Source organism: Ranitomeya variabilis, chromosome 4, assembly GCF_051348905.1.
Source record: "Ranitomeya variabilis isolate aRanVar5 chromosome 4, aRanVar5.hap1, whole genome shotgun sequence".
Lineage (NCBI taxonomy): Eukaryota > Metazoa > Chordata > Amphibia > Anura > Dendrobatidae > Ranitomeya > Ranitomeya variabilis.
Genome location: NC_135235.1, coordinates 655565669 through 655583576, shown reverse-complemented (window position 1 = coordinate 655583576; position 17908 = coordinate 655565669). Strand labels below are relative to the sequence as shown.

At 43.0% G+C, this 17908-nt stretch overlaps 1 protein-coding gene across 1 annotated transcript in view; it reads right to left on the bottom strand.

Annotated features, from left to right (window-relative positions):
• Positions 1-5588: 5588 nt before the first annotated feature.
• The window catches only part of LOC143768176 (uncharacterized), a 43057-nt gene continuing 30737 nt past the window's right edge, over positions 5589-17908 (bottom strand). The window contains exon 7 of the mRNA XM_077256866.1: positions 5589-9590. Within this exon, the coding sequence (XP_077112981.1) occupies positions 8725-9590 (866 nt within the window). The 3' untranslated portion in view covers positions 5589-8724. The remainder of the gene's footprint in view (positions 9591-17908) is intronic.

Here is a 17908-nt window from a genome sequence, read left to right as displayed (position 1 = left end):
AAACCAAACTCAAATGCAAAAAATACCTTTTTCCATTAACTTTATTTGGAATGACAATGGATGAATCAGCCACACCCCACGTGATTGTTTATTCCTAGGCGCTCTTATTTAAATTTTCACACTGTTTAAGACTTATCTGTCGCTGTATACAATCTCTGGTTCTTCTGAAGAAAAAATTGTATATCTTCGAAATAAGTAGAGAATAAATTGCACTGTTATTATTGACATTTGATTTGACAAACACCAGCAGCACAGGAGAACCGTTACATTCCAATAATACTGAATATATGATCGTAATTGTGTCACTAGAATTATGAACATAAGGATGAATGACCTCAGGGAGATCAAAAGAACCAACACCGCGGAGACACCATCACGTGTTTCTCAACGCAGTGATCCAGAACACTGCCCCCATCCCTTAAGGGAAATATGCAAATGCATGTAGAAAAGCCGCGGAGACACCATCACGTGTTTCTCAACGCAAGCAATGAATAGCCAGGTCTTTCACCGGGCAGGAACAACCACGGGAAGGGCAGCATCCAATAAAGGAAAACCACCTATAACAAAACATGGTATCCATCCACAGACAGCTGTTCCATTCATCTACTTAGTGTTAAATAAAAACAGGACACATTTCTTTTCTTTCTTAATTTTATTTCATTCTATTACAGCTCATCAATTATTTCATTTTTTTCAAATTGTTTTTTTTCTTAGTTCATTTTATTTTTTTAATTTACACAATTCAATCAATATTACGTCATAATTTGAATACTAAAAGTTAATATTATATTATGTAAATCCCTAAAACCAAACTCAAATGCAAAAAATACCTTTTTTCATGAACTTTATTTTGGAATGACAATGGATGAATCACCCACACCCCATGTGATTGTTTGTTCCTAGGCGCTCCCTTAAGGGAAATATGCAAATGCATGTAGAAAAGCCGCGGAGACACCATCACGTGTTTCTCAACGCAAGCAATGAATAGCCAGGTCTTTCACCGGGAAGGAATAACCACGGGAAGGGCAGCATCCAATAAAGAAAAACCACCTATACCAAAACATGGTATCCATCCACAGACAGCTGTTTCGGGGTATTTTCCCCTCATCAGTGTGGAGTAGGAAACTGGCTATTAGGAGCAGTGCCTAGTAAAAGGACTATAAACATAAGGATGAATGACCTCGGGGAGATCAAAACAACCAACACCGCGGAGACACCATCACGTGTTTCTCAACGCAGTGATCCAGAACACTGCCCCCATCCCTTAAGGAAAATATGCAAATGCATGTAGAAAAGCCGCGGAGACACCATCACGTGTTTCTCAACGCAAGCAATGAATAGCCAGGTCTTTCACCGGGAAGGAACAACCACGGGAAGGGCAGCATCCAATAAAGGAAAACCACCTATACCAAAACATGGTATCCATCCACAGACAGCTGTTTCAGGGTATTTTCCCCTCATCAGTGTGGAGTAGGAAACTGGCTATTAGGAGCAGTGCCTAGTAAAAGGACTATAAACATAAGGATGAATGACCTCAGGGAGATCAAAAGAACCAACACCGCGGAGACACCATCACGTGTTACTCAACGCAGTGATCCAGAACACTGCCCCCATCCCTTATGGGAAATATGCAAATGCATGTAGAAAAGCCGCGGAGACACCATCACGTGTTTCTCAACGCAAGCAATGAATAGCCAGGTCTTTCACCGGGCAGGAACAACCACGGGAAGGGCAGCATCCAATAAAGGAAAACCACCTATAACAAAACATGGTATCCATCCACAGACAGCTGTTCCATTCATCTACTTAGTGTTAAATGAAAACAGGACACATTTCTTTTATTTCTTAATTTTATTTCATTCTATTACAGCTCATCAATTATTTCATTTTTTTCAAATTGTTTTTTTTCTTAGTTCATTTTATTTTTTTAATTTACACAATTCAATCAATATTACGTCATAATTTCAATACTAAAAGTTAATATTATATTATGTAAATCCCTAAAACCAAACTCAAATGCAAAAAATACCTTTTTTCATGAACTTTATTTGGAATGACAATGGATGAATCACCCACACCCCATGTGACTGTTTATTCCTAGGCGCTCTTATTTAAATTTTCACACTATTTAAGACTTATCTGTCGCTGTATACAATCTCTGGTTCTTCTGAAGAAAAAATTGGATTTCTTCGAAATAAGTAGAGAATAAATTGCACTGTTATTATTGACATTTGATTTGACAAACACCAGCAGCACAGGAGAACCGTTACATTCCAATAATCCAGAATATATGATCGTAATTGTGTCACTAGAATTATGATCATGACATCATAATATTGAGGAACCAGCTTAAACACTTGGAGGCCCCACAGAGATCTCCCTGTCTCAAGATATGATATTGTCTGTTTTGTCCAAATCAATCTAGTTTATTTTTCAGACAAATTGTAAATCCTCTGTCCAAGGGCTATAAGGCTAAGAATATTCATTATATCCATGCTATTGCATGTCATGAAAAAAAGTTTCAAGGTCTTCTCTCCCTCGGTGCAAAGCTGTAATTTCTCCTTTATTATTGCATTATCATGTGCAATAGGCACTGGGATTTTCATTCGGATGTTATGTGTATGTGTACAAGGGTAGAAGTAAAATAGCCCAATTATCAATATAAACTGTAAGGGCTTTCTTTATTTATCCTTATTTCTTTTATACTGTTTTTACCTTGTGTATATATCTTTATTTATTTCATTTTTTTAATTGGTTTTGTAAGCACTGTATTTTTTCAGAAATAAAATGTAAATTTAAGTAGTAATTTAATACGTTTGTTTCTTGTTGCTCTAAATCACTTATGTCAAACTCTGGCCCACAGGGTGAGTATATTTGGCCTGTGACATCAAGCAGATCTCCCTAGTATATTTGGTCTGCGACACACTTTCAACTATACTTTTGGCCAGCAACACAGGGTGGGTGTCATTGGATACAGCAGAACAAAGTGAAGGTTCTGGAGTGGCCATCTCATTCTCATTCATTGGCCACTCTGGGGAGATCTCAAGTGCGCAGTTCATGCTAGACAGCCCACAAATTTACAGGAACTGGAGGCTTTTTGCTAAGAAGAGTGGGCAGTTTTACCATCTGAGAAAATGAAGAACGTCGTGCACAACTACAACAAAAGACTACAAGCTGGCATTGATGTTAGAGGGGGAATACACGGTATTAAGAAATGGGGTATGTAAACTTTTGATCAGGGTCATTTGGATATTTTGGGTTGTCATTATGATTTAAAAAGAGAAAACACAGTAGTTTGACAATAAATGGCTTCACCCAACCACTAACCATGAGTGGAGAAAAAGTGTTGGTGTTATCATTCATATTCTCTGAAAAAAGGCCAAGAAAGCAAAAATTCTGCCAGGGTATATAAACTTTTGAGCACAACTGTATCGAGATTGTGGATTGAAAAAAACAGTAATGAATGACAAATGGCTGAGACTGGAAGTTAGAAAGAAGAAATATGAGGATGTTTTTTTTGTTATGGAGGGGTTTGCAAGACTTTTGTCCTTATACGGTATATATTACTATAGCAGAAAAGGGGCAGCAGTGCTTACCTGCCCAGGTTTCCGAACAAATGCACTATCAGGATGCAGAAAACCTATGTAGCAAAGATGGAGGCAACACAGGTAATAATAATTTTTATTTATATAGCGCCAACATATTCCGCAGCACTTTACAATTAGCGGGGACATGTACAGACAATAATTTCAATACAAGTTAAGACAATTTAAACAGTGACATTAGGAGTGAGGTCCCTGCTCGCAAGCTTACAATCTACAAGGAAATGGGGGGACACAATAGGTGAAAAGTGCTTGTTATTTCAGGTCTGGCAATTATAATAAATAGGGATTTTCATATAAAGCTGCATGATCCGGTCATCAGCCCGTGTGTTTAAGTGCAATAGTCAAGTATCAAGTGCAGTTATGTGCATGGAGGGTGTGGAGGCAGATGAATAGTAGGGTGCAGATTTAGAATAATATTTGGAAGGAGGGAACAGGGCAAAGTTAGTTTACTGAGTAGTTGATGTGGTAGGCTTGTTTGAAGAGATGGGTTTTTAAAGCGCGCTTGAATAGGTCGGGGCTAGGTATCAGCCTGATAGTCTGGGGAAGTGCATTCCAGAGAGCTGGCGCAGCACGAGAGACGTCTTGGCACAGGTGCAAAATACTGATGAGACAACCACTCCCAACCTACCAATTCATGGAGGGGGTGACTGCTTAGTATATGATTGCACAAAAGAGGCTTGTATAGGGCACTGTTCACATACAGGTAATGCACAGTATTTTGTTTACAGCCTATTAGTGATGCCCATACTATTCGATCAGATGGGCTGCCCACCACTATCTATCTAAATGCATTCCATGTGAACAGACACCCCAGTTTACAAGACCAAAAGTGTGGGGCATATACGGTATGTATTGTAGCATTGTAGCAAAGCCAGGTAGGCTCGGGTTAAATCCGAGTTCTACAGGCTCTGATGATTTGCTTTGCACCTGGCTAACACTGCATATCACTAGGCAAGGTGTTCACTTTAGTCAGTCAGCTGGGGGGAAGCTGACCAGAGTGGATTTGTGTTGAAGCTGAAGAGATAGGCCAGAATCTCTCTCTGAGATGAGACTGCACAGGCTATGTGCACCAAACTGCAAGTATCAGTGGTTGTTATGGACAATAGCAGTTTAGTTTGACCGATCTGGGACTAGCTCAGCCATATTTGAGTAGCCATGGTCTGTGCTGGTTAGTGCCTGGACAAGGCTAGCGATTTGCATTTATGCTTTTGTTTGGTACTGTGCAACTAGTGAAAAATAAACCTCACAGTGTTTTGATATAAGAATCCAGTGATCGCTACCTACTGTCTACCTGAGAGCATGTAAGGACAATATCTACTATATAATTGTCTAAGGGTCACTTCCGTCTTTCTGTCTGTCCTTCTGTCTGTCCTTCTGTCTGTCACGGATATTCATTGGTCGCGGCCTCTGTCTGTCATGGAAATCCAAGTCGCTGATTGGTTGCGGCGAAACAGCCACGACCAATCAGCGACGGCCACAGTCCGGAAGAAAATGGCCGCTGCTTACTCCCCGCAGTCAGTGCCCGGCGCCCGCATACTCCCCTCCAGTCACCGCTCACACAGGGTTAATGGCAGCGTTGACCGCGGTGTAACGCACTCGGTTAACGCTGCTATTAACCCTGTGTGACCAACTTTTTACTATTCATGCTGCCTATGCAGCATGAATAGTAAAAAGATCTAATGTTAAAAATAATAAAAAAATAAAAAATAGTTACATACTCACCCTCCGTTGGCCCCCGGATCGAATCGGTTACCGAAGCGGTTACCGATACTCCTCGCGACGCCCCGGTGGACACTCCAGGTATTTCGGTCTCGCGAGACCGCTGAATCATCATCTCGCGAGACCGCAATGCACTCTTCAGACCGGAGCGCGCGAGGAGCATCGGTAACCGCTTCGATCCGGGGGCCAACGGAGTATGTAACTATTTTTTATTTTAATTATTTTTTTAACAGGGATATGGTGCATACTACGTGACTGGGCAGTATACTACGTGAATGGGCAATATACTATGTGTCTGTGCTGTATACTACGTGGCTCTGTGCTGTATACTACGTGACTGGGCAATATATTATGTGGCTGGGCAATATACTATGTGGCTGGGCAATATACTATGTGGCTGGACAATATACTATGCCGCTGGGCAATATACTACGTGGCTGGGCAATATACTATGTGGCTGGGCAATATACTATGTGGCTGGGCAATATGCTATGTGGCTGGACAATATACTACGTCGCTGGGCAATATACTACGTGGCTGGGCAATATACTGCGTGGCTGGGCAATATACTATGTGGCTGGGCAATATACTATGTGGCTGGGCAATATATTATGTGGCTGGACAATATACTACGTCGCTGGGCAATATACTACATGGCTGGGCAATATACTACGTGGTTGGGCAATATACTACGTGGTTGGGCAATATACTACGTGGCTGGGCAATATACTACGTGGCTGGGCAATATACTACATGGACATGCATATTCTAGAATACCCGATGCGTTCGGGCCACCATCTAGTATAAATATAACAAAGTAAAATATTCAATGCACATGGAATATTGCTTTTCATTTGCTTTTTGGATAACAGATGTCTGCTAATAACTAATGTAAGGATTCACTTGCATTCAGTCACCTGCGTTTTTATATTTTTATTTATTCATTATTTTTACTTATCCACTTATGTGCACACAGTAGTCCATATTTTACTAGTATTATGAGCACAGTATATAACAATTGTTAGGTTACTTTGTTCATATAGTTTATGGATATTTAATGTTTCCATGTATTATTCATGAATGTCATTGGATTACTATCACCATTTATCTACATTGTCTTAAAGTGAACGTGTCAGCAGGATTTTGCTAAGTAAACTACAGGCATTGTTAGGTTGGCAGTGTTAAACTGAATAAAATGATCAAACTTAGAGGAAAAAAGTGCGTCTTATAGTCTGAAAAATACGGTATATACTATGGTATAGCTATCACACATATAATCTTCTTTCTGTGCCGCTTTTGTTGACAAGCCCCCTTCCTTTATTTTCAGGCAGCTGGGTAACGTTCACACAAATACAAAGTTCTTTTCTCAAAAGGAAGGTTTATTTCAAGCCATAAACCTTCAGCAAATTTACAGAAATCAGCCTTTACTTTGGCATGAAAAGTGTAACAAAATGATACCTCTAGAAGATCTACACTCTTAGGCCTGTCCCACACGTCCAGATAATTCCGGTACCGGAAAAATCGGTACCGGAGTTATCCGTGTCCGTGTGTCCATGTGCTCACGTAGACTATCCGTGTGGGATCCGTGTGATATCCGTGAGTACGTTTTTAAGGTCCGTGTGCTGTCCGTGTGCTGTACGTCTGCTGTCCGTGTCCGTGTATTGCAACAATTTTTACAATTTTAACCCTATGACAGGAAAAACACACACGGACATACACGGATGGCACACGGACAGCATCCGTGTGCGGTACGTGTTTACACGGACCCATTGACTTTAATGGGTCCGTGTGATCCGTGCGCTCCCACAAACACTGACATGTCTCCGTGTTTGGCACACGGAGACACGGTCCGCAAAAAATCAATGACATCTGCACAGATGCATTGATTTCAATGTGTCTACGTGTGTCAGTGGCTCCGGTACGTGAGGAAACTGACACCTCACGTACCGGAATCACTGACGTGTGAAACCGACTTAATAAGGTTCTGGCAGATTGACCAAGCATAACAGAGGTCTTTCCACCTATACTCCCAGAGCACACCTGAGGCAGCTGACCTGCCTTAGTAGGCCTTTTCAAGGCCTGGTACTGTAGGTATGGGAAATGCCAACTCAACACAGTTCTTTCAGCTGCTCATAAACCCCAGACCCCTTAAAAAAAAAACTCTCTGCACTATATCTGCTGGAGTCTGCTTTCTGGGATTCACTTCACAGAGGCTAGGCACCTTGGTGACACAAACACAGCATCCAGAACTTGGCTGCAGCCTTTCACTACATATATTTTTCAATTTTCATATAAGTTCTAAATTACTTTCACTTTATCTTTTACTTGTCTATATCTTAACTTTGTCTGTTGCATGATTTTTTGTAGAATTTGTAATTTAAAAATATTGCTTCTGCCCATGTCAGTATTTTTTGATGGTCAACATAGTATGATGTTAGATTGATGTTCGAGAAGACTCCATTTGGGAGTAAAACATTTTCCACATTAGGAGTATAAATATGGCTTCTCCCCTCTGTGACTTCTCAGGTGTTTAACAAGCCTTGGGTTATCAATAAAACATTTTCCACATTCTGAACATGAAAATGGCTTCTCCCCGTGTAAATTTTCTGATGTTTACCGTATATGCTCGTGTATAAGCTGAGATTTTCAGCACATTTTTTTTGTGCTGAACAGGCCCCCCTCGGCTTATACAGTCATTGTCCAGAAAGCCAGAGGGGGAGGGGATCGGCGGAGCAGTGGCTGGAGCTGGCAGCTGTGACATCATACTTACCCTCCTTGCGCCGTCGCTGAACGTCCCTGCATCTCTGTTGTCCCAGCGCCGGTAGCTCTCCTCTCCTGAGCGGTCACATGGTACCACTCATTAAGGTAATGAATATGTATGCATCTCCACTCCCATAGGCGGAGCGCATATTCATTACCTTAATGAGCGGTACCACATGACCGCTCAACACAGGAAGAGCTGCCGGCTCCGGGACAACGGAGATGTAGGGACGTGCAGCGACGGCACGAGGAGGGTGAGTATGACTGTGGAGGATGGGGGTGCCACGCATACGAGTGGGGACCGGGGAAACCATACATACGAGAGGGGACTGGGGGAGCCATGCATACAACGAGAGGGGACCAGGGGAGCCACGCATACGAGAGGGGGATCGGGAGAGCCACACAGAGCAGGACAGGGATTAGGGGACAATGCATACCCGGCTTATACTTGAGTCAATAAGCTTACCCAGTTTTCCGTGGGTCGGGTGGGCTTATACTTGAGTATATACGGTAAGAAAATATGATTGTAAAACATTTCCCACATTCTGAACATGAAAATGACTTCTTCTCTGAATGAATTTCTGATGCTTAATGAAATATGATTACAAGATGTAATTCAGTTAAAACATTTCCCATATTCTCAACATGAAAAAAACTTCTCCGCTGTGTGAAGTTTATAGTGTCTAACAAGATTTGATTTCTTTACAAAACATTTACCACATTCTGAACATGAAAATTGGTTCACCCCTGTATGAATACTCTGGTGAATTCTGTGGTGATTAACAAGATTTGACTTTTCTGCAAAACATTTCCCACATTCTGAACATGAATATGGTCTCTCCTCTCTGTGAATTTTCTGATGTCTAACGACATCTGATTTGTCTCTAAAACATTTACCACATTCAGAACATTTATATGGCTTCTCCCCTGTGTGACTTCTCTTATGTGTAACAAAATGTGATTTATCAACAAAACATTTCCCACATTCTGAACATGAAAAAGGCTTCTCCCCTGTGTGAAGTTTATAGTGTCTAACAAGATTTGATTTGTTTGCAAAACATTTACCACATTCTGAACATGAAAATAGCTTCTGGTGTTTCATATTATTTGATTCTTTGATTTGATTATTTGATTTACCACATTCTGAACATGAAAATAGCTTCTGGTGTTTCATATTATTTGATTCTTTTTCAAACCATTTTCCAGATTCTGAACGAAATGACTTTGTCCCTGTGTGAATTGTCTCATGTTTATCAAGATCTGATTTCTGGTTACTATATTTTCCACACTCTACCTCTTTGCGACTTTTATTTTTCTTAATAGTCTGTGATGAGTCAGAAGATAGGACCTGAGTAAAAGGATCAGATGATAGATCTTTGCTGTGAATGGATGATGGTGAATCTGGAGTAATGACATCCACTTCAGTTTTGTCTTGTGTAAGATCAAGGTCATCCGAGTTAAAAACATAAGATGTCTGCTGACACTCTGTTCCCCTTGTACAGTCATCTGCCAAGAATAAAAGAGATTATTATTTTGAATAAACTATCCTTAAAAATTATATTTTTATATTTCTATATAAAATGTCCATAGAAATTGCAAGTTATGTAGCATAATTCAATCATTCCATAAGAAAATAACATCACAATATAACTGTAGACCTCAGCTCAGAGCAAGCACAAGTAGAGCATGCTTGAGTTATTGTATTAACTATTCTTCCCAAATATTGAAATAATAAGTAATTAAAAAGCAAATATCTCAAAATTAGATCAATAAAAACTTTTACTCATCCCAGAAAAAATAAGCCTACATTAAACCTCATCTGTCAATACAAAAATAGAGAGTGTCCACATCACTAGTAGCTTAAACGCTCTTCAAAAGGCTCCCAAAGCCTCATGTCCCTTCGTTTTTGAGCCTTGCATTATGCCCTGCCACAGTTAGTGTCCACATGTTTAGCATTTTTGTAGCAGGAATTACCCTCTTCATTGATGATTTGCATGACTGGAGAACTTGTCTCCCGAGACTGTGATGTGCGCATGCTCCAGCTCTGGCAGCCACTATCTTGAGGACCACCATAGGGAAATTAGAGTGAAAATAGACTCTGCTCACCGACATCTGAGAGCCCAGGGCCCGCAGCATTGCCCCGCTCCTGCCGCCGGCCTCCTGAAAAGCGACCATGCCTCCTGTGACCATGCTCCACCCCCGTGTCAGCACACTTCAGATCAAAAGATGCACCCCCATTTTCCTCCCAAAGTTGGTGGGAAAAAAGTGTGTGTAATAATCTGAAAAATATGGTATATACAAAAAATATCCAAACATCAAAAATGTATATACCGTATATACTCAAGTATAAGCTGAGATTTCAGCCCATTTTTTTAGGCTGAAAGCGCCCCTCTCAGCTTATACTCGAGTCATTGTCCCAGGGGGTCGTCAGTGGAGCGGCAGGAGTAGCGGCTGTCACATCATACTCACCTCCTCCTGGCGCGTTCTCTGCATGTCCCTGTTTCTCAGATGGTCTCCGATGCCCGCAGCTCTTCCTGTGTTCAGCGGTCACGTGGTACCGCTCATTAAAGTAATGTATATGGACGGGACTCCACTTTCATAGGCATGGAGCGCATATTCATTACTTTAATGAGCGGTACCATGTGACTGCTGAGCACAGGAACAAGCTGCCATCAGAGAAGCAGGGACTTGCAGAGACCGCACCAGGAGGGTGAGTATGACAGGGGAGCGTGTGCCATGCTATATTGACTGGTCCCCGTTCCACCTCCGGGCTCTGGCTGTGACGTTCAGGTCAGAGGGCACAATGACATGTTTAGTGCCCTCACTCTGTCTGAACAGTCACAGCCAGAGGATGAGGAAGACACAGCGGCGCGTAGCGGTGGAACGGGGACATGTGAATATTGCAAGTGCCGGGGGCCTGAGCCAATGGCGACTACGGCACCTGGCCCCCATAGCACGCCGGTGTCCCCGACTGCTCAGGACACTGGCACCACCTGGCCCCCAGCGACGAGAGGGGAGTATGTCATATTTTTCCTTAATCGCAGCAGCAGCAGCAAATGGGGCATATTATTCTATGGAGCATCTTAACTTTTATGGAGAATTATATGGGACATAATATTTTATGGAGCATATTATGGGGCCATCATTTACCTTTCATGCAGCAGTATATGGGGCATATTTTAACCCCTTCACGACCTTGCCCTTTTCTGTTTTTGCATTCTCGTTTTTTGCTCCCCTTCTTCCCAGAGCCATAACTTTTTTATTTTTCCGTCAATATGGCCATGTGACAGCTTGTTTTTTGCGGGAAAAGTTGCACTTTTCAACAACATCATTGGTTTTAGCATGTACTGGAAAACAGGAAAAAAATTCCAAGTGCAGTGAAATTGCAAAAAAGTGCAATCCCACACTTGTTTTTTGTTTGGCTTGTTCACTAAATGCTGAAACTGACCTGCCATTTTCATTCTCCAGGTCATTACGAGTTCATAGACACCAAACATGTCTAGGTTACGTTTTATTTAAGTGGTAAAAAAAAAATGCTAAAAAAAAAATTGTGCAATTTTCCAATACCCGTAGCGTCTCCATTTTTTGTGATCTGGGGTCAGGTGAGGGCTTATTTTTTGAGTGCCGAGCTGGCGTTTTAAATGATACCATTTTCATGCAGATACGTTCTTTTGATCGCCCGTTATTACATTTTAATGCAATGTTGCAGCGACCAAAAAAACGTAATTCTGGCGTTTCAAATTTTTTTCTCGCTACGCCGTTTAGCGATCAGGTTAATCCTTATTTTTTATTGATAGATTGGCCGATTCTGAACGCAGCGATACCAAATATGTGTAGGTTTGATTTTTTTTTATTGTTTTATTTTGAATGGGGCAAAAAGGGGGTGATTTAAACTTTTATATATTTTTTATTTTTTTCATATGTTATAAAACATTTTTTTTTCCATGGGAGGCTAGAAGCTGGTACAACTGGATCGGCTCAGCTACATAGCAGCGATCATCAGATCGCTGCTATGTAGCTGAATTGCAGGCTTGCTATGAGCACCAATCACAGGGTGGCACTCACAACAGGCCGGCATCAGTAACCATAGAGGTCTCAAGGACCTCTATGATTACTATCCTGACGCATCGCTGACCCCCGATCATGTGACGGGGTCGGCGATGCGCGCATTTCTGGCTGAGCGGCCGGAAGTGGTAGTTAAATGCCGCTGTCAACGTTTGACAGGTTAATAGCAGCTGATGGATCACGATTCCACCTGCCGCTATTGCGCACAAATGTCAACTGTACATAACAGCTGATATGTCGCAACTTTGATGTGGGCTCAGCGCCGGAGCCCACATCAAAGGGGGAGACACGACATGCGCCGTACTAGTACGGGGCATGTCGTGAAGGGATTAACACTGATCAATTTTTTTTATTCTTCAGTTATTAATATTAGTTAATTTACATTTTTCTTACTTTTCTGTGTCAATTTCTCATCCGTGTTGGCACCTTATTCTTTTTTCTAGTGTTACATTTTACCCCCAAAATAAAGGTATTTTAGCCTTAATATTTATTTCTCTTGTCCTACTATTTGTTGACCCCTGTTCGGTGTTTTCCTCCTTTTGGGTTTAAGGCCCCGTCTCACACAGCGACGCTGCAGCGATACAGACAACGATGCTGATCGCTGCAGCGTCGCTGTTTTGACGCTGTGTGGTCGCTGGGGAGCTGTCACACAGACAGCTCTCTCCAGCGACCAACGATCAGGGGAACGACTTCGGCATCGTTGAAACTGTCATCAACGATGCCGAAGTCCCCCTGCAGCACCCGGTAACCAGGGTAAACATCGGGTTACTAAGCGCAGGGCCGCGCTTAGTAACCCGATGTTTACCCTGGTTACCAAAAAAAAACAAACACTACATACTCGCCTTTCGGTGTCCAGGTCCCTTGCCGTCTGCTTCCTGCTCTGACAGTGCCGCTGTACACTGAGAGCAGAGCGCAGCGGTGACGTCACTGCTGTGCTCTGCTCTCACTTTCCGGCCGGCAGTCAGAGCAGGAAGCGGACGGCAAGGGACCTGGACACCGAAATGCGAGTATGTACTGTTTGTTTTTTTGGTAACCAGGGTAAACATCGGGTTACTAAGCGCGGCCCTGCGCTTAGTAACCCGATGTTTACCCTGGTTACCAGTGAAGACATCGCTGGATCGGTGTCACACACACCGATTCAGCGATGTCAGCGGGGCCTCAACGACCAAAAAAAGGTCCAGGCCATTCCGACACGACCAGCGATCTCGCAGCAGGGGCCTGATCGCTGGTACGTGTCACACATAGCGAGATCGCTACTGAGATCGCTGTTGCGTCACAAAACTTGTGACTCAGCAGCGATCTCGCTAGCGATCTCGCTATGTGAGACGGGGCCTTTACACTATTTCCGAATGGTCTGCCATTCCTTCTGATACAGCAGATGTATATCCCTTCTTGACTATATCTTCATTATTAGTGATACGCATCTATTACTGTATCCAATACGTGCTTGTTTATTAATAACAACAATAATGTACGGTGTCCTCCACAAGGTGACCCCAACTTTGACCACTTTTCCAAAGTCCTGCCAGTCCAGTCATTAATCACTTCAGCAACAAGTTTGCTGAAGTGTACTATCCCCAAAGGGACATCTGTGTGGATGAGTCCCTAATACATTTCAAGGGGAGGATCAAATTCCAACATTACTTGCCCAGTAAGAGGATCAAGTATGGAATTAAACTGTAGCGCCCTCATTTCTGCCTGCAGTCCCTCTCTCCCTGCAGAGACATCAGCGTACTCACCATCAAGGCTCCCGTCCTGCCCCTTCCGGGTAAATACATCGCGTAGGATACACTGAGACTGCTACATACAGATCACTTGGAAGACACAGAGACTGCTGTATATACAATACATAGTATACACTGGGACTGATGTACATACAGCACATAGAAGACACTGAGACTGCTATGTATAAATCACATAGGAGACACCAGGACTGCTGTATATACATCACAAGGTGTGACTGGTGTATATACAACACACAGACACTGGAACTGCTGCCTTCATTAGCCTAAGAAGGAATTAACGTGCCTTCAAAACAAGGTGGGTAGCTGTTGTGATTTTGCTTTTTGCTCCCTCTAGTGGTCATTAGTGATTTGACTCTGGAGCTTCTGTCTTTTCCTATATCCTCACCTGGGCCGTTAGTTCAGGGGCGTTGCTATATAAGCTCCCTGGACCTTCAGTTCAATGCCTGGCATCGTTGAAATCAGAGCTAATCTGTTGTGCTCTTGTCCTATGATCCGGGTTCCTGTATTTCAAGTTAAGTCTGCTTCCTTGCTTTTTGCTTTTGTTTTGTTTGGTATTTTTGTCCAGCTTGTTCCAATCTGTATCCTGACCTTTGCTGGAAGCTCTAGGGGGCTGGTGTTCTCCCCCCGGACCGTTAGACGGTTCGGGGTTCTTGAATCTCCAGCGTGGATTTTTATAGGGTTTTTGTTGACCAGATAAGTTATCTTGCTATATTCTGCTATTAGTAAGCTGGCCTCTCTTTGCTGAACCTGGTTCATTTCTGTGTTTGTCATTTCCTCTTACCTCACCGTTATTATTTGTGGGGGGCTTGTATCTTGCTTTGGGGTCCCTTTCTCTGGAGGCAAGAGAGGTCTTTGTTTTCTTCTCCTAGGGGTAGTTAGATTCTCCGGCTGGCGCGAGTCATCTAGCGATCACCGTAGGCATGATCCCCGGCTACTTCTAGTGTTGGCGTTAGGAGTAGCTATTTGGTCAACCCAGTTACCACAGCCCTATGAGCTGGATTTTTGAATCTCGCACTTACACGTTCCTCTGAGACCCTGTCCACTGGGGTCATAACAGTATGCCAGGCCAGTATTAAATGTTTAATGCATTGCAGAAGTGGGATTATAAGAAAGAAAATTTTGAGGTTTTTTTTCCCTCTCTCATTTTTTTTTTTTTTTTCTTTTCCCCTTTACCTCAGAGTGGCTTAAGCTTGCTGCAGACATGAATGTCCAGACCTTGATTACAAGTGTGGACCAGCTTGCCGCTCGTGTGCAGGGTATACAAGATTATGTTACCAGAAATCCTAGGTCTGAACCCAAGATTCCGATTCCTGAACTGTTTTCAGGAGACCGATTTAAGTTTAGGAATTTCAGGAATAATTGTAAATTGTTTTTGTCCCTGAAACCTTGTTCGTCTGGAGACTCTGCTCAACAAGTAAAAATTTTTATTTCATTCTTACGGGGTGACCCTCAAGATTGGGCTTTTTCGTTGGCGCCAGGAGATCCGGCATTGGCTGATATTGATGCGTTTTTTCTGGCGCTCGGTTTACTTTATGAGGAACCCAATCTTGAGATTCAGGCAGAGAAAGCCTTGCTGGCTATGTCTCAGGGCCAGGACGAGGCTGAGGTGTATTGCCAAAAATTTCGGAAATGGTCCGTGCTGACACATTGGAACGAGTGTGCACTGGCCGCTAATTTTAGAAATGGCCTTTCTGAGGCCATTAAGAATGTTATGGTGGGTTTTCCCATTCCCACAGGTCTGAATGATACCATGTCCCTGGCTATTCAAATTGACCGGCGGTTGCGGGAGCGCAAAACCGCAAATTCCCTCATGTTGTTGTCTGAACAGACACCTGATGTGATGCAATGTGATAGAAAAACCGCAAATTCCCTCATGGTGTTGTCTGAACGGACACCTGATTTGATGCAATGTGATAGAATCCTGACTAGAAATGAGAGGAAAATTCATAGACGCCGGAATGGCTTGTGCTACTACTGTGGTGATTCTACACATGTTATCTCAGCATGCTCTAAACGTATATCTAAGGTTGTTAGTCCTGTCACCGTTGGTAATTTGCATCCTAAGTTTATTCTGTCTGTAACTTTGATTTGCTCACTGTCATCTTATCCTGTCATGGCGTTTGTAGATTCAGGTGCTGCCCTGAGTCTTATGGATCTCTCATTTGCTAAGCGCTGTGGTTTTATTCTTGAACCATTAGAAAATCCTATCCCTCTTAGGGGTATTGATGCTACGCCATTAGCAGAAAATAAACCGCAGTATTGGACACAGGTTACCATGTGCATGACTCCTGAACACCGCGAGGTGATACGTTTTCTCGTTCTACATAAAATGCATGATTTGGTTGTTTTGGGGCTGCCATGGTTACAGACCCATAATCCAGTCCTTGACTGGAAGGCTATGTCAGTGTCTAGTTGGGGCTGTCGTGGTATTCATGACGATTCCCTGCCTGTGTCTATTGCTTCTTCTACGCCTTCGGAAGTTCCTGAGTATTTGTCTGATTATCAGGATGTCTTCAGCGAGTCCAGATCCAGTGCATTGCCTCCTCATAGGGAATGTGATTGTGCAATAGATTTGATTCCAGGCAGTAAATTTCCTAAGGGAAGACTGTTTAATCTGTCGATACCTGAACATACCGCTATGCGTTCATATATCAAGGAGTCTCTGGAGAAAGGACACATCCGTCCGTCTTCTTCCCCTCTTGGTGCGGGATTCTTTTTTGTGGCTAAAAAGGACGGATCTTTGAGGCCTTGTATTGACTATCGACTTTTAAATAAGATCACTGTCAAATTTCAGTATCCTTTGCCGCTGTTGTCTGACTTGTTTGCCCGGATTAAAGGTGCCAAGTGGTTTACCAAGATAGACCTTCGTGGTGCGTACAACCTTGTGCGCATTAAGCAAGGGGATGAATGGAAAACCGCATTCAATACGCCCGAAGGTCATTTTGAGTACTTGGTGATGCCTTTTGGGCTCTCTAATGCCCCTTCAGTTTTTCAGTCCTTTATGCATGACATTTTCCGGAACTATCTGGATAAATTTTTGATCGTTTATCTGTATGATATTCTGGTTTTTTCTGATAATTGGGACTCGCATGTGGAGCAGGTCAGGATGGTCTTTAAAATTTTGCGTGAAAATTCTTTGTTTGTCAAGGGCTCAAAGTGTCTTTTTGGTGTACAGAAGGTTCCCTTTTTGGGGTTCATTTTTTCCCCTTCTGCTGTGGAGATGGACCCAGTCAAGGTCCGAGCTATTCTTGATTGGACTCAGCCCTCGTCAGTTAAGAGTCTTCAGAAGTTCTTGGGTTTCGCTAACTTCTACCGTCGTTTTATCGCTAACTTTTCTAGCATTGTGAAACCTTTGACGGATATGACCAAGAAGGGCTCCGATGTGGTTAATTGGGCTCCTGCTGCCGTGGAGGCTTTCCAGGAGTTGAAACGTCGGTTTACTTCGGCGCCTGTTTTGTGCCAGCCTGATGTCTCGCTTCCCTTTCAGGTTGAGGTGGATGCTTCAGAGATTGGAGCAGGGGCCGTTTTGTCGCAGAGAGGCCCTGGTTGCTCTGTTATGAGACCTTGCGCCTTTTTCTCTAGGAAGTTTTCGCCTGCGGAGCGAAATTATGATGTGGGCAATCGGGAGTTGTTGGCCATGAAATGGGCATTTGAGGAGTGGCGTCATTGGCTCGAGGGTGCTAAGCATCGTGTGGTGGTCTTGACTGATCACAAAAATCTGATGTATCTCGAGTCTGCTAAACGCCTGAATCCTAGACAGGCCCGCTGGTCATTGTTTTTCTCCCGTTTTGACTTTGTTGTCTCGTATTTACCAGGTTCAAAAAATGTGAAGGCCGATGCTCTTTCCAGGAGCTTTGTGCCTGATGCTCCTGGAGTCGCTGAACATGTTGGTATTCTTAAGGATGGTATTATCTTGTCAGCTATTTCTCCAGATCTGCGACGTGTGTTGCAGAGATTTCAGGCTGATAGGCCTGATTCTTGTCCACCTGACAGACTGTTTGTGCCTGATAAGTG